Below are 23,612 nucleotides of genomic sequence, written 5' to 3' on the forward strand. Positions count from 1 at the left end.
AGAACAGTAAAATTCATTGAAAACTGAGAAGTACCTACTGAAATAATCTGAAGTTGATCTTCTTTTTTCCATTCTATTTCTATTGTCGATTCAAACGAGTCCTCGAATCAAGTCTCTCAATTTGATTGTCCATTTCAGGGCACTTAACCGGCACCGTATTTTACGGGTAACATCTAAATTACAAAATAATTTCACCCTCAGATTAAACTGCATATTTTTTAATAGGTATATATATATATGTTAATCCAATTACCTTGCGTATACCTCATAAATATATTGCACATGGCCTGGATGAACTGGAACACAAGTGAATTATTTTTCGTTTTCACCTCGTTGTATAATCTGGATGAATTTTTTTTAAGTAACCATATGTATAATATATACAAATATGTTTGTATACAATGTAAAGTGTACGGGCATGCGTGTGGAAATTATCAACTATGTATTAACGCGTGCATGGGAAAGGAAAGGCGGAGTAAGTTATTAACAAAACCCTCGTTTCTTTTGTATTCACATTCTGTACAAACATATTTTACATAATTTCGGTATATACGTATATGTAGGGTACATATATATGTATATATATATATATATTTTTCTGCTTAGCTATTCTCATCTTCGTGTTTTTGTGTAGTACGTTATACTTGAGATTTCTTTCAGCACATACATGCCGTATATACATATATAGGTATGTGCTGTCTACATGATTACATACTATACTTATATAACCTCAGTATATAAGCACGCAATTAGAATTCTATAATTTTGTTTCCCTCGTCGAAATTATCGAAAAAAAAAACAACAAAAATTCAAAACTTGTGTTTAAGAATTATACCAACACCGATCGTATTTTCTAAAATACTATTTTAATGGTATTAATTCGCTAGGACTCATGTATAGGTAAATATTACGCTATATAATATACCATGACATATTACGAATTGAAATAAATACTTGATGCGTACCTAGATTATATATTACCTAATAGAATCGTCCGATTCTCAGTATTTCATATTGCCATTTCAGAGATAAAAAGTCTGCAGTATAACGTTGGAAACGGTTGAATTGAAATATGAATTTAGTAATTCGTGTCAAGTTGTTCGCTCGGTGTTCATCACAATTAAAAAGCGAAACTGTTATTATAAAATTTCGAAAGTTTTTTTTCCACTCAACTTTTGTCTCGGTTTACTTCGTCGTTCTCACGTTCTCCTGCTACAGTTCGCATACTTCCGTAGGTGTGTATACATTGCATCAATTTATGTTTTTTCCATCTTTCTTCCAAATTTCCATACGTTATTAATTAACCGCCAATTGTTACAAAATTTGTTCTCAATTTTTTTTCATTCTTTTTTTTCCCATATGAAAATCAGAAGTTTTTGAAACGAAAATAACAACAAATGCATCTTCAATGAGACTGTCGATAGTGCGAAATTTGAAAATCTGATTTCTTCTCAAAGTAAAATAATTACGTGTATCATACATATGATTCTCTGAAAAATTCATGCATATGATGATTGAATCTGGGAAATAATTAGAATGCTGTTGACAAATTGGATAATTTATGCATTCAGTATTATTATACGTATTTATAAATATTAACGAAGAAATTTCCTCGTCCTCCTTATTGTATATTCTTATTCTTTTTAAATTTATATATATTTAAATTTAAATGAATAACCTATGCATGTATAGAACCCTATTTCAGTACGTATGCAATGATTGCTTACATACCTTCAATTACACATATCGCGTCGTTTGCAATTAAAGAATCATATTCACACTCTGGGGAAAGCGAACAGCGCGATTTGATTGATCATCGAGCGCTTTTCATTGGTACTATTTGTCTTTAACGACAGAACGCGGAACGTGTTTCTGGCTACCGATGGCAAAGAAAATTAATTGACGATGAAAGTAAAGTAAAATCCAATATGAACAAATTCAAACGGCTTTGAAACTTCGTTATTATACTTCGATACTTACGTAGTAACTTTTACAAGTACTTTGCGAATGTTGGCCAAACGTACGTGTATATTATTTATTTATACTATACTTTTGATTCGGTTTATATTTACTCGCATCGAACTGAGCGACGCTATTGACCCACTTCTGTCCTCCTTATAAATGTGTATGTATTGTATTATATAACATGCATGAATAAAAATATTGTGCATTGTGTCACAGAGAGTTATTAATTATGCGTTACCCTAGATTTTTATTCCTCTTTTTCCATCTGCCCGAATCATTACTTTCACTCGACTCGTACAATATGTACACCTATTTGTATGATGCACATGTTCATAAGAGACTCCTTAGCCGTCATTATACGTGTATAATATGAGCGAAAAGCATGATAAAAATGAGCGGAATGACGAAGTGTCTCAATCGAAAATGGATTATGCCTGTCTAAAAAGCTGTTTTCCAGAGAAGATTTTTTGTGTAAGAATAAAATAGAAAAAAAAAAAAAAAATAGAAAAAAATATTCTTCGTATAAAAGTGTGAAATTTTTCCAAATCTCTGTCGACAGTTCTTCCCACTTTTTGTTAAATCGACTACGTTACAACCGATTGTGATTTAATGCCTCAATATATAACGTATCCGATCAGGTGACGGCTCAACCCCACTTAGCAGCTATGGTGTAAAGCGAGCGTAGAAGTTCAAGGGCTCGATTATCAGCGGGCGATTCTGCTTCTATAGACAGTGAATTGTCCGCCTCGGACGGATCGGTGTCGTCCGATCTAACGATCGGGGCCGGAGGATCGGTGGTGGGCCTGAACTTCCGGCTCATTCTGGAGCGGAAAGTTGTGACGGAAACTGGCGTCGTGGTGTCGACTATTTGGAGATCGCCACTTCCGGTTGAGAGGCGAAGGTTGCTGATGCCGTTCACGATGTCGCGGGACTCCTGGGAACTGAAGTCATTTACGGGAGTCCTGAGGAGCGCGTCGAGTAGCTGCTGCCTCTCCTGCTCCATGGTCTTGTTCATGGGTCCTTTGCAGTGGCTGATGAGAAGCAGCACGAGCTGTCGAACGGTGGAGTTGTTGTCAGCCTGTTTCATCACCCTCATCAACCTACTCGAGCTGGTCGAATTAAGGGCCCCGAAAATTTCTTGGGCTCTGATCACCTCGTTTTCGGTAACGTTGAGGGCGCTGACACTGAGGCTTGGACTCGTTGCCGAACTCACTGACGACGTGATGGTCGTTACAATGCTTGAATGTGTCGTGTAGCTCGGCGACGGCGTCGCTGTGTTCTCCGAGTAGGTCGTCGGTAGCAGGGTGAATGCCGTTGGCGAATCATTTTCACTTTGAGACCATCGCCACTGGGAAGAGTCGGTGGCCAGAGTTTCCTGACTTGGAGTCGGCGTCGTCGTGCCGAAGACGGCGTCTTCACCTAAGCCCGTCAGTCCTTGGTTGATTCGTTTCGGGTCGAAGAAGACGGTCGTTTCCCAGAGCCTCGTAACGGTCGGCGAAGCGGTCCAGTGAGTCGTCGACGGCTGCTGAGTATACTTCTGCGGACCGTTTTCAGTCTGTAGAGTCGTTCCGGCACTCGGATAGTCCGTTGTGGTGGTGGTCAGTTGAGGCTCCGGGGATTTTTCCCCGCTCCAAAGATCGTTGAAGCTGTTGCTGTACGTGGAGTAGGCACTGCCAGCGGTGGCCAGCGACTCGTCGTTGTGCCTCGGACTCCGTGTGGTGGTGTCGTAATAATTTATCCTAAAGGGTCTTCGGGTAGTAGTGAAAAGCTCGTTGTCATCTTGGTAAGCGAAGGAGGTGGGATTCGTGGTGGTCGATTCCTCGGTTCGGAATTCTTCGACCGGTTCCGGGGTGATGACAAAGTTGTCGACGTTTCCGTAGTCCGCGAAGAGGTTCGTTTGGACTTGATCATAAGACGCGGGTGTCATCTCTGGGACGTATCCATCTCCGATAGGCGTCACACCCTCGGGCTTCACTCCTTGTCCGTACGGTGAGTGAGTGAGCGCACTATTGTTCTGGAAACCGCCGAATCGGTTTCTCGATTCCACCGCGCCAATTGGAACGTAGCTGTCATAGTCGGCAGTCGCAGGAGCACTGGGTCCGCTAGCCTCGGAATTGTAGTTGAAAATACCGTCATTGCGGGATGATCTGAACGCATGATTAACCTCCTGGGCGATATCCTTTCTGGCCTCGTCATTCGAGGATCGGAAGTCACTTGACTGAGCCTCGTTCAACGACTCGTCAATCACACCCGGGGTAGTGTACAAAGTTTGATACGTGGTCTCAGCGGGTGTGAAGAGAGTCTGAGTAGTCGCGGGGTATGGAGTGGTCAGCTTCTTCCTTCTCGAGGTCTTCGTCACGTCGGAAAAGTCCAGTACCTCGTCCTTCTCCTTAGTCGCCGATGGATACTCGTCCTGGGTGGTCGGGTAGACAGTCGTGCTCTCAGTGAACTCAGACCCCGTTGATGTGGGAGGTTCGGTGGGTCTGATTTCGGTCAGTACCTTCCTGAAGGTTTCGGGGTCTTGGAGGTAGGCGGATAGGGCGTGAGTAAAGACCTGAGCGAGTTCACGAAGTTTTGGGTTATTTTTGCGCTGATTGGTCCCGCTAACCGGTCCCTGGCTTTGCTGGAGGTCGAGGTCATTGTCAGGGTCGTCTTCTTCAGCCAGCCTCGTGTTAGTCGTAACATCTTCTACCGCCTGGATGGCAGAGTTGATATTGAAGAGGTCAGAGTACGATTTGACGGTATTTTGAGTGAGCAGGTTCGTCGGGAGTTCAGCCGATGCGGATTTCTCCGTAGTGACGACTTCCTCGCCTTCCCCGTCGCCTATTCTGACCGCAGTATCGGTCGAAGTCTCATTCGAGTCAAAATTGTCGCCAGCAGTAGCGAAATATAAAGCCAAAGTGTGCAAGGTAGCTGGACCGGAAGAAGGTGGAATACTGAGTCCATCTCTAGTTCCGTTGTGCATTCCAGTAGTCGGCGCAGTCGCTTCCAGCTCCTGAAGAGAGTGCAGCATGTCGATGGCGTGCTCACGCTCCGTTTCAGCGATCTCGTGACCTGCTCCTGTCCTCGTCTGATCAGGAATAGTTGGTACCGTAGCCGTGTACCCAGGAGGCTTGCTGGTGGACGTCGACATAGTCGTAGAATATGCGTAGTTTTTGGTAAACGGAACGTAGGGTCCGATGGTGGATCCGATCTTGCCGTACTTGTAAGTGAAGCTCGTATCGTAAGGGCTCAAGCTCTTCCCGGTGACCGGGGATTGGTAAGAGTTGAATGGTTCAGTGGTCAGAGTTGTTCCTTCTGTAGTAAAGGCCGCGGAGTGCCTGGAAGTGGTTTGATCAAAGCTGGACCACGTCGTCGAGGCCTCGGTTGCTGTCCCGCCGCTGCCGCCGAGTCTGTACGTGTCAGTATTGACATACGGTCTCTGGGTGGAGGGAAAGTTGGTCGTCTGAGTGTAGCCCTGGGTATAAGTCTCCACCGTCGTTTCCGAGCTTTGCTGGCGGCCGGGACTCGCAGTTTGAGGATTCAAATATGGCGTCTGGGTCGCGGTGTTGTACCGGTAAGCATCGGTGTTTACGTAAGCTCTTTGAGTCGTAGTTTCGAGATAGGGAGCTGGCGTGGTTGATGTCGTCCGGGGCACGAAGATCGGTGCAAAGGTCGGAAATGGCGCTTTCTGAGGCGTCCCGTTCTGCCCGAAGGCGTCCTTGTATCCCTCGGTGCTGCTGACCTGGTTTGGTGAGTAAAAGCTGTTGAACTGGTTGTACTGGAAGGCCTTGTTGTACCTGTTGTTTCGACTCGTGGCAAAGGCCGCGCTTTCCGCGGGTTGTTGGTACTCTCTGAACGGACTGGCGGTCGTCGTCAATTCGTTAAAGTTGTTCCTTGACTCGCCAAAGGCCTTCGGATTCCTGTAATTCACCTTTTCATCTTGGGGAGCGTTGGAGTTTGAAGTGGCACCAAAGTGGTCCTGGAAATTAACCCCTTGCTTTCCCTGACCAGTTCGAGTGTTGAAATTCTGTCTAACATTCTGCTGGTTATCGATATTCCTATCGCCCTGTTGATTAAAGTTGTAGCTCGGAGCGGACTGACTGCCTCTAGACTGCTGCTGTTGACCAAATTGGTTCCCATTTCTTCCGATTTGCTGCGAGTTCTTCTCTCCACTCTCATTTCCAGCCTCCTGATTCTGGCCGAATGGATTGGTCCGTCCGTTCTGCCTTCCATCATAATCGATGTTCTGGTTCTGCGTCTGGTAGTAAACCTGCCCGGTATTTTTACCACTGGCTCTGTGGAACTCCGAGTTCATCTTCTTTGCCTCTGCACGTTTCCGATCATCTTCAGCTAGCTGCTCGGCGCTCTGCTCGTATAGTTCAGGCGACTTACCGCAGTCCACTTTGAACCACCAATCGCATATCAGCTGCGACTGTTGAAATACCGTGCCGTTTGGACAGAGGAACGAAATCTTCCTGCCGTTGTCGCAGATGTGAAAAACCTTAAGAGAAGAAGAATATCGAAAATAAGAAAACTTTCCCAATCACATTGCTGTGGGATCTGAACTATCTTGAATGGAAATCTCCCTAGCTCACCTGACAGTTCGTTTCCGGATCCGCGTAGTAGCCACCCTTGACGCCTCGGCAGCTGAATTTCGTGGCTGGAATCGTGGTCAGAACGGGAAAGTCAACACCGGGTTGTCCCATGACTCCTAAAGGTGTTAAATAGATTTATTTTCTGTTTTCTACTAGCGGTACTGACGAATTTAAGAATTCTACGATCGAGACAAGATGCCAAACCGAATCACGCGACGGTCATGCGAGGTCAAGGAGAGGAGTGAAATTTGGCGCAAGGTCAGTAGCCATTTCCACGTGTCTACCGTTTCAGAGAAAACCAAATGGGTCGCAGAGAGACGTAGGAAGTTATTTGAAACACGTGCGGGATTAACTACAACGCGCCCAAAGATCTCATTACTGATTGTATTTAGAGCCAATTTAGCCCTCACGAAATTCACATCATACCAACGTTGAGCAACAGGGATTAGTAAGCCGCTCTGATTAAACCCGACGCTTTGAACGTCTAATAGCCATGAATCGTTGGCGTGGATATACTGTTTCTTTGAGCGGTCACGAGGGAGAGACTGATACAATTAATGGCTCATGCTGGATTAGGGATAAGATAAGAACGAAGGATCATGCACGTGCTGAAGATACTAATGATGAGTGACAAACCCGCGCCCTTGAGCCACTCCTTAAGCAAGTCCTCGTTGCCAAAGAAAACTAAGAGACGATAGCGATTAAGAGGTGTTCGAATGGCACTTAGGCCGTAATAAGATCCGTGGTGATTGTGGCATCAAACCTTGGTACATTAGGTACTCGCCATTCTTCGCGGGCGCGAGCCGCTTGACGACAGTCTTCAAGGACTCGACATCCTCCTGGGACGCCTCGACACTAGCCAGATCCAGTTCCGTCAGGAGCTCGGGCAGTCTGCCTCGCTGATCATCGTCCTCACCCTGTAAAAATGCACAAGAATTAAACGGAGAAACACGATCAGTTGATGAGAAACGAGAAGCGAGACACCAGCGCGTGCGAATAATTATTTCCCAGTGTTCCTTCCTCTCGGGGAAGGAAGTCCCAGAGAGCCAGGAAGTCGATCAAACCGCTTCCCGTCGCTCTCGACTAGGTTATATAAACACGAGCCGGATCGGGTAATCCTCGCAGAACGAATGACGCTCGCAGGTTGTTTCCCAGTTCAGAAAGCCAGACTCTCGTACGATTGCTCGACAGTGCGCAATGCTGATGCTTCCAGCCCACCAGATGTGACTCGGTAAACTACAACGAGGATTAGGTACTGGAAACACGCGAAACCTTTGTCAGCGAATAACGGGTCGAGGGTGTCACGCATTTTAACGAGACATCCAAGATTCGCTTCCCCGAATTCACGTACATACCTAACATAAATCTAACCCTCTCCAAAAAACTGGATACTTTGAAAACGATTCCAGTTTCTAAATACTCTTTATTGATCAACACTACGTTACCAATTCCAGGATGAACGTCACATCGTTTTTTTCAATTCTTCAACCCATCTTTAAACCTCTGGTTATCCATTTCTTTCGCCTTTCCTGCCGGTATTCCTGACGGCAGTAGCTAAACACCCGACTTCACTGAGTCTCTAGGAATGTGAGTCGTCGATTAGATTTCGCAATAAGGAGTCGAGGGATCGAGGAGTCGTCCACACTCTCTCACTCCGTTCATCGCTCCCGCTACTCAGCTCCCATCTTTGAACGCTCTCCGCGAAGAAGCTGCTGCGTTCACACGAGCCAAAGCAGAGGAGCCCGGCAAGCGTGCTCCAGATTCTTCTCGGCCATCTCAAGGTCCAGAAAAGGAAAGGCCGAGATCCCCCTTTGGTCCCAGGTGGAGAGTATCTTCACCGCTAAGCGAAACTCGCTACCAATGATGCAATTAGTCACCAACCTTGCCGTTTATCACCCATCAAGAATTAAAAGTTCACTGAATTCTAACGGTTATCAAATCGATTAAGTTTAATTTTCACCAGGAAATCGATTTCGAGTTTCAGGCGCCTTGAAGCATCCGTGGTAGGTACAAGCTCCGAGAGTTTGAAAGGTCGCGAATGGCGTCAGTTTACGACGAGTCCGTGATTCCGTGAACCCCGCATCATCATCCTCGTCGTGATTCTCGGTGTGCGAACGACTATTAGCATTTCGAAGAAGAAGGAGGAGGAGGAGGCTGAAAATGTGCCAAGGCGAAGTCGAGATTTCATTCGCCGATTATCGAGCAACGGTCTGTATCGCGATGCCGCGAATACTCGGTCAGAAGGCGATGACGTGGCCTCGGCTACGCTTAATTGCGTAATTCCGTTCTGCCCCTGCCGCTTAATTCCGAACCTCTCAAGAGTACAGGTTCTACCGGTTCATTGCGGTAGTGGATCTGTCTGAATATTTACGAGACGCTCGAGACGAGAGCTGGGAGCAAGCTGTCCGGGAATTATAAAATAGGTACTCCGAATGCTCCAGTTATCCTGCAATGTCCTCGAGCAAATGCCTCGAACCCGTCTCCTCCAGAGCTTAACCGCTCCTCCGACAGTTTTACTTATTCTAATTTCTTCCGTTTTATTTCCCAGCTCGATGAGCGCGCACCGTGTTTTTTGTTTGCCAACTCGGTAAACGAGTCCCTGTTTCTAGTTAAAACGAGACAAATTTTTATCCTAGAAAAGCTGCGCAAGGATAAAAGCTCGAATCGAACATACACGAAAAAGTTGGAATTGATCGATCATTCTTCTTTCAGTCGCTGTTTGTTATATCGCTTATTACGCGCCAGACGACCTGATTATAAACTCATTGTCAGTGTGTAACGTGCAACTCGAGATAATTACACCAATGCCGGAAGACGCCGACTGGCAAACAATGGCTCGTTTTCGGCTATAACTTACAACCCATGCGTGTAAAGCGAACGCGCATGGCGTAGGTGAAAAATGTCTCTGATCCTCTCTACCGATTATTTTCGTCGTGATTACTCTCATGTTCCTGTCTCAACCCTTTCAGTCAAAGAAGCCACTACAGCGCCACCCTTGATATTTATCTTTTTCTTTTGTATTCCATACGAAATCTTGCATTTTTTTTTTTTTTTACATATTAAGTTAACTGAATTTTGCCTGACCGAAAGTGTTAAACAGTCGTCAGAAAAATATATTTAAAACAGATTTCAACATCGATAACAGGTGTGAAAAATCCCATCACTCCAAGCTTGGATGTTTTTTTTTTTTCATTTCCCCTTATACTGCATAGTATAAGTTCCTGACAAGTCCTCTTCTCTTTCCGATTTCCATCCTCCGGGAGGAAACTTTGCACCCGGCCGTGTTTACGCAACGATCGGATCAAAGGCGGATCAAGAAGCGACCCTAGTCGTAATTCCGATTGTCAAGTGGAACAAGACCGGCGGCTGCTCGTAAGAATTCAACGAGGCGAAACAGCGATCCGTCAGAGACAGACTCCGAGGGACGATCCCCGGTTGACGTGGTTCCGGCAGGCATCCTGTTCTCTTCTCTTCGCGTGTTTCGCCCATTGTTCCATGACGGATATTTCTCGCGCACTGACCACTCTACCGCGGCCCCTTTCTCCACGACCGATAGGCCTCGCTTCCAGAGCTTCCCGTTCCCCCAAACTTCACTCCGAGCTTCCTGTCTATGGACGTCAATGTTCAGACTGTCAAACATTGCCCCATTCGACGCTCTTCCATTGTCTAGCCACTCCGATGAGAGATATAATCGATAAGGCGGGTTTCGCAGAAACTTGGTTTTGAGAAAGCCGATTGGCCAAAAATGAATCCTTTATCTTCACTTTGCTAAGAGATAGTCGTAAGTCAATTATTTATCGAATTGTTACGCAGCGCAGGTCTCTTCAAAAAAATACAAAACTATTTATTTCTTCATTTCTGCAAAGATAATACTCATAGCTTACAAATATAATATGGTAAACTTGATAAGTACTCGATGTGCAACGACTATCTTGTAATAACTTCATGAAATGTATTAAATTTTGTCCAACCAAAGTATTTAACATTACAGTAATCTTGGATGCCACTAATTCGATTTCTTTGAAAAATTTTACTCTATATTTCATGCCGAGATTTGGCAAGAAATTCGTTTCACGAATTTCAAGATTGCAAATTTCAGGTAAACACAAAATTGAGAAATCCATCATTCGTTTGTTGCATGAATGTTTGAATACCACCACACCAATAGTAAACCACTCATTCGCCGTCTAACTTTAAAATAAATTTCGGACAATTTTATTTATTTATTTTTTTTTTTATCATTCCTGAGAGGATGAAGTCAGGAATGTGAACTGAAGGCAGTGCGTCAAGTTAAGCCAAGAATGCTTTATATACAGATCACAAAAGTATGCTAGAATTTATCGGCCCGAGTTCCTGAGGGACTCGATGGAATCTGAGAGGAAGAGTATAATACGATATATATATATACAGACATATATAGATATATAATATCTATATAAATCGTTTTTTTTTCTTCCTCTCAGATATATATTGTATATATATTATACACACATGCATGTAATGCTTGTGCTATGTAAGGCCGCGGAGGAAGAGGTCGTGCGAGTCACATCGACGGATCGATATGTACATAATAGTATGTACCACATATGTATATATGAAGGGAACTTTCATCTTATCATATCGCGAGAGCTTATACGGAGCTTATTCGATTCTTTACCCGTCACATACAATCCGGCATGGAAAAGACCCAAGATATCAAAAATAGGTATTATATCCTCATACGCGTCGTTGAAGTAAACGGTCAGTTTCGCAATGTGGTGAGAATTCGTACCAGATTTGTAAAAAAGCTCCGTATCAAATGGGGAAAAATTTCGGTGCCCCCCCTTTTTTTTCTAGAATACTTAATCGAAACTTTTTCTTTCGTCGCTATAATTTGTTCCAATTTATAATTTTTAATATCGTAGAATTCTTTGTCTCTCTAGATCGAGTTTAATTATTATCAGTCTGGCAATAAAATGGTAAAAGAATTCCACGTCAGAAAAATTATTCAAAGGGCGTACGGGAAGAAAAATTGCTGGAAACGAACCACTCGGCAAAAACGAAGAAAGAAAGCTGGGGCAGAAAAAAAAAAGGTAAAGAAAACTCAGCGAGAAACTGAAGCTGAATTTTCTGCATTTCGTAATCGATTCGCTGATCTAAAAGTCAATTCCTTATCTTTGTTGTTACTGGATAATATTATTTACACGCCGACGATGCAGAAGTAAATTTTCTTTTTATTCTTCAGCATCTTCTTTAACCCCTCTTTGAAATCGTCTCACATTTCATCAACATTCGATACTTGCAGCTTGATTTTAATTTCAACTAAATTCAATTTCTTATGATGAAAGCTAGGGGGGGAGGGAGGGGGGGGGGAGTAATAATTATTTACCAATGCTAAAATATTACCTTTGTTTTGCAACGGACAGATGCGACGATCGCTGCGAACAGACCTGAAACAGAAGAACGAAAATGAAAGCGTTAATAGTTACGTTACGCAAGAGATGAAGAGGTTTAAAAACGGAGTACAAGCAACTGAATTGAATGGTGATGAAAGGGGTTAAGAAAAATATCTGTCGATCGGTAGATCGTTTGATGGATTAGCCGTTCGAGCAGACTCGTCGGGAACCTAATTTAATCCCGACCAAACGGAGATTGCCCGAATCGACGAACGTAATCCGTTTAAAGCTGTGTACGGTATATATAGTGATACGCTCTATGCTGTATAATCTAAGATTCGCTTTATCGTCGGAAGCGAAAGAGCAGGCGAGGCTTTCTGCGTTCAGATAAACGAAAACGAAAAAAACGCCATCAAAGTTACGGTCTTGATTTTTTGTTATTTCCTCTCTTTTTTCTTGCCAAACTCATGAATCGAATATGCAAGGCTTAAATTCTTTGATCGTTTTATAGACCGACTTGCTACGTAATTATTGAATAGCTGGATAAATTCCTTTCAGAATTAACGTGCAGTTGAAAAAGGCATACATTAAAACAAATGCAACAAAAATTAAAAACGCAATTAACGTGTTGGTAGGTGTAATAAATTTGAAACGATCGAATTTTAACTGTGACTCGGAAGGTTTCTGATAAAAATATATCACCGAAAAATTGGTTGAATATCGATTTTTTAATTTAGAATCTTTAAAACTTTCGCGCGAAATGCTCAATCTTCGAAAAGAAATCGAAGAAGAAGAAAGAAGTACCGCAAAAAAAAAAAAGAAAAAAAAAAAAAAGAAACTGCACATCTTCTAGTATAACTCGTAATAAAGTAAGTACAGAAAATAAAAGTGAAGGGAAAACTTTCTTGACCCCGTTGTTTCTCTGGTGCGAGTAGTAAAAGCCAGAAGAAAGTTCGAAAAGTTGTGTTTTCTCACTTCTTGTTTTTCCTTCGCACCCTCAGAGTATTCGATTACCTATCACCGCGAGATTCTTTAACAGGCACGCGTTCAAATTACAACTTGTATACATATATACATCGTATAAAACATGGCCGAACAAAGTGGAATTTCGTTTCTCGATGAAGGCTGGAATATTTCTAGCCACTCCCGTGTCTCCTTTGTAAATACATATTTTTTTTTTATTTTTAATTTTTTTTTTTTCCTTTCTCTCCCTATAAAAGCGTCCTTATTCTCCTTCCTTCTTCTCCTATACTTTGTTTGTTATTTTTTATTTTTTTTCCTCATCATCTCATCCCCCGCTTGTTCCCGCACACTTTTATCCCCTTTATTTTCGCCCCTCTTCCCGTGTAACACGCTTTCTTTCTTCCCTTCCCCCTTGCAGGACTCTTCTTTCTCTTTGACTCGCTTCCTTTTTCCTTCTCATCTCGGATAGCTGTAAGAAGATATTTCCGTCACCGGTAGTTTCAGCTTCGAACACTTGCCCTCGCTTGGATAGAAAAAGGATTCGATCCCCCGCGAAAATCACACCGAGGATGAGATAACGCTGCCCTATCGATAACCCGGAGACGGATTTCGATCGTCCTCGACGACATGTTCGGAGGCTCGAACCCGATCCGCCTTTCCCTCATCGTCGGGGATTTGGCAGGGAAACAAGAAGTTGAGAGAAATGCAAAAAAAAAAAAGATGTGAGAAAAACTTTCTCCTCAAATTATTTGAAATCTTAATTTTCACGCGCTTTCGCGATCTTCATCCCTTGATTGCGAACCCTTGAAGTGAAAATTAGCGGATGAACGAACGTCTTGGCTGGTTCAAAATTATTATCATTATTATTCATATCCCTTCAATTGTAATTAGCACCGTATCTCAATTAAGCGAAATTGAGGTTTATCGAAGCGCGTTGATATCGTCGATTAATTAACAGCAATCACATTAACCTTTCACGCAGTTCAAAATGTTTCACAAACATGGGTTTCATCGCCTTGACTCATCTCCCAGCAATTCTTCTGACCTGATTTGTTTTTTTTAGATCGATTTACAAACGTTTCCAATATATTTCCACTAACGATCCATCCGAATAAAGTTACATCATAATAAAGTATCCCTAACTCGAATTTTACGATAAAACTTTATCGACTGTATGAGATGCATAAGTTTATCAACTCTTTCCTAAGAAACTTTTTTTTTTCACGAAGATAAAATACTACGACGCACTTGTTACAACCATCCAGCTCAACGTTCCGCTTCAAATATATTCAATTCTCAATTTTCTAACGATTGGGAATAAAACTTTCGTCGACAATTCATCGTGTGCGAAAATATGATGAGGTGAAAATAAAAAATCTCATGGAATTCAGAACCGAGATAATAAAGTGTGACTGGTTTTAGTTTAATAAGAAATAAAAAGCTGCAATTAAGCTCAGGTGAAAAAAAAAAAATTACAACGACAGCAGAAACACTCGAGTAGTTCGTGATATATGTTATGTTTTTTTTTTTTTTCATTTATTTCGTCGCCAATGCTAAAATCTCGTTTAATTAAAATCAACTTGATCAGCTTCGTCCATAATTTTTGTTGCTTCGACCAATCCTTTGTTACATCACTGGCGAAAGTGGTAAGTTCGAGATTTTCCTTTATTCCTGTACCTACGAGGATCTTTTCCTTCAACGTAGCGTTAAAATCGCAAATCCGGAAACGGGATACGTTCAAAGTCCGGAATAAATTCTCAGCGGTGGTTTGGACGCGAGCCAGCGTTCTCTAAGAAGAATTCCTACTCAGCTTCCGTTTTCTCCCTGTACTTTCAGTTCTTCTATGCGCCCCAAGCGTCGTTATCTCCGCTCGTCAATCCGCAAAACGAACCCATGTAATCGCCGTTTGAGTTACCGCGAAGTAAACTAGGCGGAACAGAATTATCTCGTCCCTTTGCGAGAATCAACGAGGGTGGAAAACAGGGAGGAAATTAATCCGGCAGTCTTGATCCGACGAATGAAACCATCCGCCGTAAGAAAAATGAAGCAAAAATTTTAACGCCATAATTTACCGAGCAAAGAATCTCGGTGGTAAAATCCGGTGAAGGGAGTCAAAAATCTCGACTCAATTCGCACCGGCAATAAAAGGCGAAAGGGAGAAAGGAACTGCCAGCTTTTCCCACAAATTTATAACCACTTTGTCCTGCTGTGTTGAATCGTGTTAAGGGAAAAAGGAAAACTCGACGCTCAAACTTCCGAAAGGGAAAAATTTCGAAAGGGCGTAACTCCGACAAATCAAAGTTCTAAAGTGCGAAAATGCGAAAATTTGAAAATCCGAAACATCTGAATTCAGAATAATCCTGTGAATTTCTGCCTCGGTGAAATTTCACCACTTTGATCTTTCTTTGTTTTGAATTTTCGATATTTTTATTTTCGTAATCCCGGTCATTCCGATCATTCGAAACTTTATTGTTTCTCCAAAGTTTGCTTTCTTTACTTCAAGTTTCGCCACCAAATAATTCGAAACTAGAAACTTTCGGAACTTCAACCCCAAAAATTCTGCTGGTCTTTTTATTTCACCCGAGTATCGTTCAACGTAAATTTGATCCTCATCGAGTGTATTATTTGACAAATTATCAATCAAGAACGAATATTTCTCTCCAACTTCGTCATGTTTAACTGTTGAAAAATTAACATCAGCAAATTTTCACGATTTTAACTCTGATCCTGATCCTAATTGTACATTTCAAATGAACTTTTTTCCACGAAAAGTCACTTCTAATCAATCGCTGATTGTTTTCATTAAATTTTTTCAAGTGTCTACTGCAATCGTATCGAATTATTGCGCAGACGCTTTCGATCCTCATCCTGATCCTGCGCCAGATCATCTCTTCGTTAAGTAAGCTAAATGCACGATTTGAGCGCTCTTAATTTTAATCACCACAAAATCGTTCACATCCACTTTCTCCAATTTCACCAAAGTTTCTATAAAATGAAAACCGTCCCAAGCACAGTTATTTCTAGATCCTGGGAATAAAAATCCATCAATTACCAGCCGAGGAATCCTTTCACATTTCGATGAACTTGCCTGGGGATAAAAATAACCGAATGTCTTTAGACTCATCTCTACGAGTCAGCTGATGATCGGTTATCGATAATTCAAACAATGTATTTATCGAAAGCGTCGTGTGCAGGATGCAAAACGACGCGTCGTTAAATCATCTTGCGTAACCGGATTGTTTTTTACGCATCTCCATGCGCGTTAAAAAGTTTCGGACTATCCGCGCTGTTGAACCCCGAGAATTCACCTCCGCATATCTAAAAATCCATCTCAAGTTAAAATATACGCGTCAAGTGTGCGTGACCTTTCCTTTTTCCCTCTGCAGATCTCGATTTCTCGATTAACTTTAACACTCCGACATGAATTTCATGCCTGCGTTAACATGATGAATAAAATAACAGCGTTAATCATAAACAATTTCCAAATATTGTCGGAACTTTTTTATATATTTCACTGAGAGAAATTTTAATTTCTTAGAGTGACTAGAAAAATTGATCAAAACAGGTATCGTTAAAAAAACTGTTTGAATATTGTTGGGATTACGAAAAACGAGCTATTGTCGATACTTTTTTGGTAACTTCAACGCAAAATGAGTTTCTGAGGTTAACTGGAAATAAAAATTTCTCTCAGTGTGTATATATTTATCTTATATGAAAATAAGAAACTCGATATTTTTTTATCAATCATTTATCAATAATTGAGAAATAGATTACGAGGAAAAGTTAGAGGCGATTTGAGAGGCTGATTCAACGATCGTGGATTGTTCGGACGGACGGAAATACATTCATCGTACGTTATTCACCCGTTATTACCAATTTCACAGTTCAGTATGAAATTGGCGTGATGAAATTTTCATTCATTGTATCTCGCCGGTGTAACAATGAAGTCTCAATATCTGAGAATCGCATCGGTGTATTAAAAATACTCGTTATACGTAAGTGAGGGGAAAATAAATTACGCGCGTTATGATACAAAGAAGCTATTTTCTCGTTATTTTTCTTCCTCTCCAACTATTGAAACTCAAAAATTCACAATTTCCTTTAATTTAATTAATTAAATTTCTGACTAAGTTGGAGAAGAAAATTGAGCATTGAAATTTCCCTCAATAATATTTACAAGAACAAATATCGCATTGGTATAAAATTGATACAGATTCTACTTTATAAATATGGTTGATATTGAAAAAAATTACAAAAAAATTAAATCAATCATCTCTTGTATTCTCGGTGCAAGATTTTACCAAGAAAATGAGAATCTTCAAACATCGCGAAATATCATTCCTTCGCTTTAACGGCAAAAAGGATGCAATTTATCATTGAACTATCCATAACCATTTGACCTTTTCAAAGCGCAAGAAACGAGAAAGGAGAAAAAATAAATACTGGTAGAAAAAATCGAACTGGTCTTCGATTATACCGGTGAAAAACTGAGGCAAATAGAAAAAAAAAAAAAAAACAACTCGAATCATAGAAATTTTCTTCACTTCCTCATTTTTCTCTTTTTCATTCGTCCTATTTCAATGTTCTCCTCTTCATTTTTTCCCCCTGGTGTTACATCACACAACAGAGGAATAACCGTTTGCACCGATAAAACAGAAGGATAAGAACATTCTTCGGCTTAGTTTTATTTACGATGTGTCTTATTTAGGCTTTGTTTTTTTTTTTTTTTTTTATTATTTTATTTGTTTTTATTCTGGGTCATCGAAGCTTGAGTTATAGACGTAGCGTGTATCGTATCCTTGAACCGCGTAGTGAAGATCCGCAAGGCAAGGATCTATCCTCACGTTTTCTCACGGTCAGTAAAAAGTGCCAAAGGCCATTCATCTTCTCATTGAACCCTTCTTCCAGTTTCCAGCAGTGTATATATGTGTGTGTCTATGTGTGTTTGTATGTGTATGTATATATATATATATATATATATATTAAGGTGAGCCAAGAAAAACTACACCTATCAAATCTATGGTCTTAAAAGGACCTATTTACTGAGAAAAAAATTCCCCCGTTTGGAAAAATTTTCAGCTCGGTTTTAAAAGGTGCTACTGGCCATTTGAAATTTCCCATTTTAATAACACGCAAGAAATTTTGTTTTCATTAAAAGTGCTATAACCATCGAACCGTTTGCGATGGAAAAAATTTCAAGGCATATTATTGTAGGGCATTAAATTCTTTAAAAAAAGACCCCCGAGTTGATTTTCCAGACTTAAAAATTCGCATACTTACGGGCCGTGAAAGTCGAAGATAAGCAGAAATATGCAGTTTTAGGGCTCTACGATTGAAAATATCTATACTAAATAAAAAAAACTTAAACTAAAATGAAACAGGGTGTTCGAAAGATGTTGTTCATAAGCTTGACTCGTCAAAGGAGTAGAGTTTTAACTCATTTATTTATTTTTTATTGCACTCTTGAACAATCATATTCTTTTCAATTGTTGATAAAACTTTGTTCGTTACGATCAGGATATCACTCGCGATGTAATTCCACTGTTTGCAAACTGGACTTTTTTGTTCTTCATTTTCTGTTGAAGTTTGATTATAATTTTGTAGAGAAAAAAAGATATCCGGAAGTGATAAGGCGGTAATCAAGCGCCGTTTTAAATGGCACGCAACGAGACGCCCATGTTTTGTACAAATACAGACCTTGTAACAGAATCACTCGTCTGTACAGTCCATCTTCACACCGCAGATCGGCGCAGAGAATTAACAAGGTCGTTCTTCCTCAATCCAATCTCTTTTAAATTTTTATCTCTTTTCCTTCCTTTCTTTTTCTTCGTTTACACTTCATACACATTTTCTCCGTACGTTAGTTAAAATTCAAAGATAACAAATAATTTCAATAGTTCCAAATTTTCTCCATCGAAGGATTCTCGTAATTATTGTATTTTCGGAAAGTTGACAAATTTTTGTTTTTCGTTTTTTCTTTTTTCAATACTTTTCAACGCGCATTCTCGTTATTTCCCGAATCGGTTCTACGTGCGTATTAAGCGAACGTCGAGTCAAACAAGTCTCGCACGAAAGAATAACATGCGAAAATGCGAATATATTTGGACAAGAAGTACTTTTGTTAAAGTCTGGAGACTCACTGTTATTACAATAATATTGGTTGGCCAAGTAACTGCAGACTAAACAAATGATTAAACATTTCGTGAATAATTATACCGGCATCGGCCGGGCCACGGTGTCTAACAGGTTTGAACACAACTGCGTTACAATATACCAAAAGTCCAAAATATTCTTCGAAATTACGAAAAACGGACTTTGAATAACTTTTGAAAGATTAGATTCACTATTAAATGATGACAGAGCTCTTTTTCAGAGCGTTAAGTTACCTACAAAAATACGTTTTGGTCTTATCAATACAATAATTACAAGTTATAAAATGCCAAAGTTTAAAAAAAAAATGTACATATCCCATGTTATTTAAATGGGAAATAGAAAAACGCGGTGAGGCACCTCTAAATATTAATATTGAGAGCTCAAATTTGGACAGCATCTTTTCTTCAAATCAATTAATTTTTATACAGTCAAATATATATTATATGTATATGCATATAATGTACATATATACACGCACGTACATGGAATTATATGAATCGTAAATTCGTGGGTGAGCTTTCGGTAAACCAGTCGAGAGGCAGCGCGCGAATTTCCCATGAGGTGGGAATTTAATCGGCTTGAAACGCGTGTGCATTGCTGAGGCATTAATTGCTTCGGTCAAATCCCTGGAACGGTATTCGTTGAAATTGCACGGCTGCGCAAAATATTTGCAATAGGTGAAGTTACGCCGATCAAAGATCGAATTGATCGGTTATTCCGCACATGTTTCATTGCTTTAGGTCGCACGATTTCTCGTCGAATGTGATCATAACGCTCGTTTGATACGTCGACGTAATTTTTCGTGACGAAACGATTTCGCAAAGTATCAAGTCGCTACGAGCTTCGGGTCGCAGGGTGACTGCCGAAAAACGATGATTTTTCTTCGTGTTTCCTGCGACGTTTTGAATGTCATTTCCGAATTCTTTGATTCGTTTCTGACCGTATTCCGTCGCGAGTGACGACCCGTTTCAAGATTCGAATTTACCGACGTACAATTTAACAAAAAATTTTGGCGTTGAAATTTTTGTCGTCAGCTCAACCAACCGATCATCGAGATGCGATTGTACGATGCGCGTCAAGTAGCCATTTGGCATGTCACTTGTTTAAACATTATTTACGATGTTGGGATATTTTCTTTGCCGAATGAATACGGCAGTGATGATTATTCAATTTGCATACGCTGTGAAAATTTGTTTACTATGTATAATTTGCGTCACAAATATAAAACAGTTACGATGTCATTCTGTGTAAACCGTCAATTGTGGTTTAAGGGTGTGCCCTGGCCGATTTCCACGTTGATGTGTACGTACATATATATATGCAAATATGGAAGTTCATGTATTTCAAACGCGAAAAAGGGCTTAACAGCCCCATTTTATGTATATATATACAATTCCGAACGCAAACACTCCAATGCATTTTCATTTGACGCAGGAATCAAAATCTGAGCACCTTTTTACGTTCGGTAAAGTTGCTCGGCGAAGATAGAGATTATTGCTATTTTTTTTGCTGCCGTCAATTAATACTGGCTTAGCTTGATGTTAATCATAAGTTTTCGATGCGATCTCATTGTGTGGAAAGATAAATAATTGGCTTAACGTAGTACACCTGTCTTAAATTGAAAAAACATTAAAAATACTGGAACATCACAATACGGAGTCGTCCGGAGCTTTCGCTGAGTCTGGGCAAGAGAAGCTGGTATCAGTCGAAGCAGCGCCTCAAAGGTGGCAAGCCCAAGGTGTGGATATCGAGAATTCGGATTGAAAGCCGCTCCGCAGCTGAAGTACAGATTTTTTTAAAAAGTGTTGAAGAAAAATGAAGAATCGACCAATCACTGACAATTACATCTCGCATCCTCTCAAGACCGAATGTACAGAGGAAAACGACGACACGTTCAGCGGCAGTCCGTTAAAAGTCCGGGTTTTCAAAAGACGATGGCTTCAACTATTCTTATTTGCTTTGTGCGGCATATGCAGCAGCTATCAATATCCTCAATTCGTCGTCATCAGCCACATAATAAGTCGGTAAGATAATTATTGATCACCCGTAACGGTATTCTTATTCTTCGTACAAATATAGATGAGCCACTAAAATTTGAAACGGAAGCGAAATCAGTACTCAAGACCTTGACTCGTGCTGCTCGTACAGAAAAATTGAGTCCTCAGGTACTACGACGTCTCGACGTTGGCGGTAGCATCGACCAACATCATGTTGATGGTAGCCTACGCAGTTTTCCTCTTCCCGGCCTTGTTTTTAATGGAACGGATCGGCCTGAAGTGGACGGTCGTGATAGGAGCCGCATCGACGTGTCTCGGAGCTTGGATTAAGGTCTTTTCGGCAGCCAATGATCGTTTTCCGTTGCTGCTCACAGGGCAAGCCATGGTCGCGATCGGCCAGGTTTTCATTGCTCCTGTTCCGGGAAAATTGGCTGCATTCTGGTTCGGGAACGACCAACTCGCCCTCGCCACCGCCATCGGCTCCTACGCAGCTCACGTTGGCTTGTCGATTTGCTTCATGACCGTTCCGATTTTCGTCCGAAACCACTACGACGTCGAGGAAGTCAGATACCGATTGTCCGTCATTTACTGGACAGTCGCGATTGCATGTTCAGTCGTAACGTTGGCCGTACTTTTTCGTGAGTCTTTGCAATTCTCCACCTACGAAGACGACGAATTCGTTCCTTAACCGACCCTCTTTTCCCATAAAGTTTTTCAGGACGAACCTTCCGCGCCACCAAGCGAGTCGCGGGCGCTTCAAAAATCCACGCACGAGCGTTTCGACAAAGGAGTTTTAGTGTCCTTCAAAAAGTTACTAACAAAGAACAGGAACTTCATCATTCTTTGGAACACCTATGGTCTGATTGTTAGCATATTTAACTCGATGGGGGCAGTTTTGAATCCGTTGTTCTTAACTCACTTCAAGGTAACGCTACTTCCGACTCTGCGCGTTCCTGCAGTGCCCTCAGTTATATTTAACCGTCTTTCAGAACTGCGAAGTTGATGCAGGAATAATGTTACTTTTGCTGTGCTTTGTGGGTACCATAGGTTCGTTAATCATCGCATCAATTCTCGACAAAACGAAGAAATTCAGGTTAGTTGACCGTGGCTGTGACGCGTAACGACTTGAACGGTTTTAACTACAGCGTTCAACAATTACAGAGTCATCGCCATCACCGTGAGCAGTTCGTCCTTATTTTGCGAAATACTTTTCGCTACGACCTTGAATATGGAAATTAAATGGACGGTTTTTCTGTCAGTTTCGCTTTTCGGGTAAATATATCACCGTGATTAGACTACAATTTGAACGAATCTTTATGTTATACTCACGTTTCTCAGTGTGACTACACGCAACCGTTTCCGTTTCAGCATTACTCTGCTCAGTTTCAGCGCGATTGGATTTGAATTATGCGCCGAAGCGACTTACCCCGAGTCTCAGGCACTATCGACAGGAATTTTGAGCACAGCGGGCCAAATATACGGAGCTTCCGTAATTCCTCTTATCCTCAAGGTGATAGACGTTTACGGCGACACGGCTGGACACGCGGTCATTCTAGCAATTCTCGGCCTAGGAACTCTGTTGACAATATCGAATAAAATCGATCTGCGTAGGCAAAGAGCTGAAGAATCTGCCATGTGATATAATGCGCTGAGCCAAGCAGTATCAGACGAAATAGTCAAATGATTTTGATTCTAATAGCCTTCGTCGACGATTCGAGTTTACTTTCATTATTATACATAACAACCGACAAAAGTGATCGATTGAAAACTCTTGCCAAAAGTCGAATATTCTCGGCATCCGCAAATAAACCATTAGGAATTGAACGTTGCAGAGATCAGAAACCAAGATAATTCTTACTCACCAAGTTAGTTGATTCGTCGTGTTCAAAGAATGTGAGAAGAATTTTGGTGCTCCTAATCCGCACGTGAAGTGTCGCCGAAAAAAATGGAGTAACTTTCTCGCGTCTCACTTGTGTTTTTTATTTTATACTAATCTTAAGATGAATTACACGAATAAGAATTTTCATAATCATCTTTTATCCAAAGTATTTTCTACAATTTATTGAAATTTATTCCTCACATCCCTTCCCTCCTCTTTGTAGAATTCATACAATATCAGTCCTGGATTGAGGAGACTTTCTGTTTCTGCATCCAGGCGGCTGAACGTGATTCTATATTATTTTCAAAAGTTGAAATGGCACCACGTTGGCAAAATGTCAAAGTTAAAAAATCCTGCATTAAATTATAAACGTTGGTCCTGACCGCATTTGGTGGTTTTCTTAACTCAGGTATATTTAGCGAGAAGTAAAAAGAGAACGTAAATTTTGACCCCTCAACGTTTGCGCAGTAAGTGTTATAAGCTGTGGGTGAAATCCTCTACGTACACGTGTGATTAAAATAATTTCGATTGAAAATTTTGGTACCCTCAAATTTGGTTGATCAGAAGCTTTGAAAGGCTTCCCTTATTACCCGAATTTTTGATCATTTCTCACTATTTCTTTACGAAATAAGCATCCTTTTAAGCCGATTCTTCTGTACATCCGAAAACCGATTGTTCGTAACGAATACGAGATTTTGCATTA

At 41.1% G+C, this 23,612-nt stretch overlaps 2 protein-coding genes across 5 annotated transcripts in view; one reads left to right on the forward strand and one right to left on the reverse strand.

Annotated features, from left to right (window-relative positions):
- Nucleotides 1-1,209: 1,209 nt before the first annotated feature.
- Nucleotides 1,210-23,612, reverse strand: part of LOC107224771 (mucin-4) — a 68,927-nt gene continuing 46,524 nt past the window's right edge. For 2 of the 4 annotated variants that reach the window (XM_046746193.1, XM_046746191.1), the window contains 5 exons: nt 11,928-11,971; nt 7,306-7,459; nt 7,179-7,226; nt 6,543-6,658; nt 1,210-6,448 (listed from right to left, as the gene is read on the reverse strand). In XM_046746193.1, coding sequence (XP_046602149.1) covers nt 2,612-6,448; nt 6,543-6,658; nt 7,179-7,226; nt 7,306-7,459; nt 11,928-11,971 — 4,199 coding nt within the window. In that variant the 3' untranslated portion in view covers nt 1,210-2,611. The remainder of the gene's footprint in view (nt 6,449-6,542; nt 6,659-7,178; nt 7,227-7,305; nt 7,460-11,927; nt 11,972-23,612) is intronic. The other 2 variants (XM_046746194.1, XM_046746195.1) reach the window with 2 other exon arrangements.
- Nucleotides 20,844-22,998, forward strand: LOC124295609 (feline leukemia virus subgroup C receptor-related protein 2-like). The gene is made up of 6 exons (XM_046746198.1): nt 20,844-21,057; nt 21,199-21,668; nt 21,741-21,955; nt 22,020-22,123; nt 22,192-22,302; nt 22,399-22,998. Exons 1-6 carry the CDS (start codon nt 20,849-20,851, stop codon nt 22,667-22,669), a joined length of 1,380 nt encoding a protein of 459 aa, XP_046602154.1. The 5' UTR covers nt 20,844-20,848; the 3' UTR covers nt 22,670-22,998.

The sequence above is a fragment of the Neodiprion lecontei genome, chromosome 7 (assembly GCF_021901455.1).
Source record: "Neodiprion lecontei isolate iyNeoLeco1 chromosome 7, iyNeoLeco1.1, whole genome shotgun sequence".
In the NCBI taxonomy this organism is placed as follows: domain Eukaryota; kingdom Metazoa; phylum Arthropoda; class Insecta; order Hymenoptera; family Diprionidae; genus Neodiprion; species Neodiprion lecontei.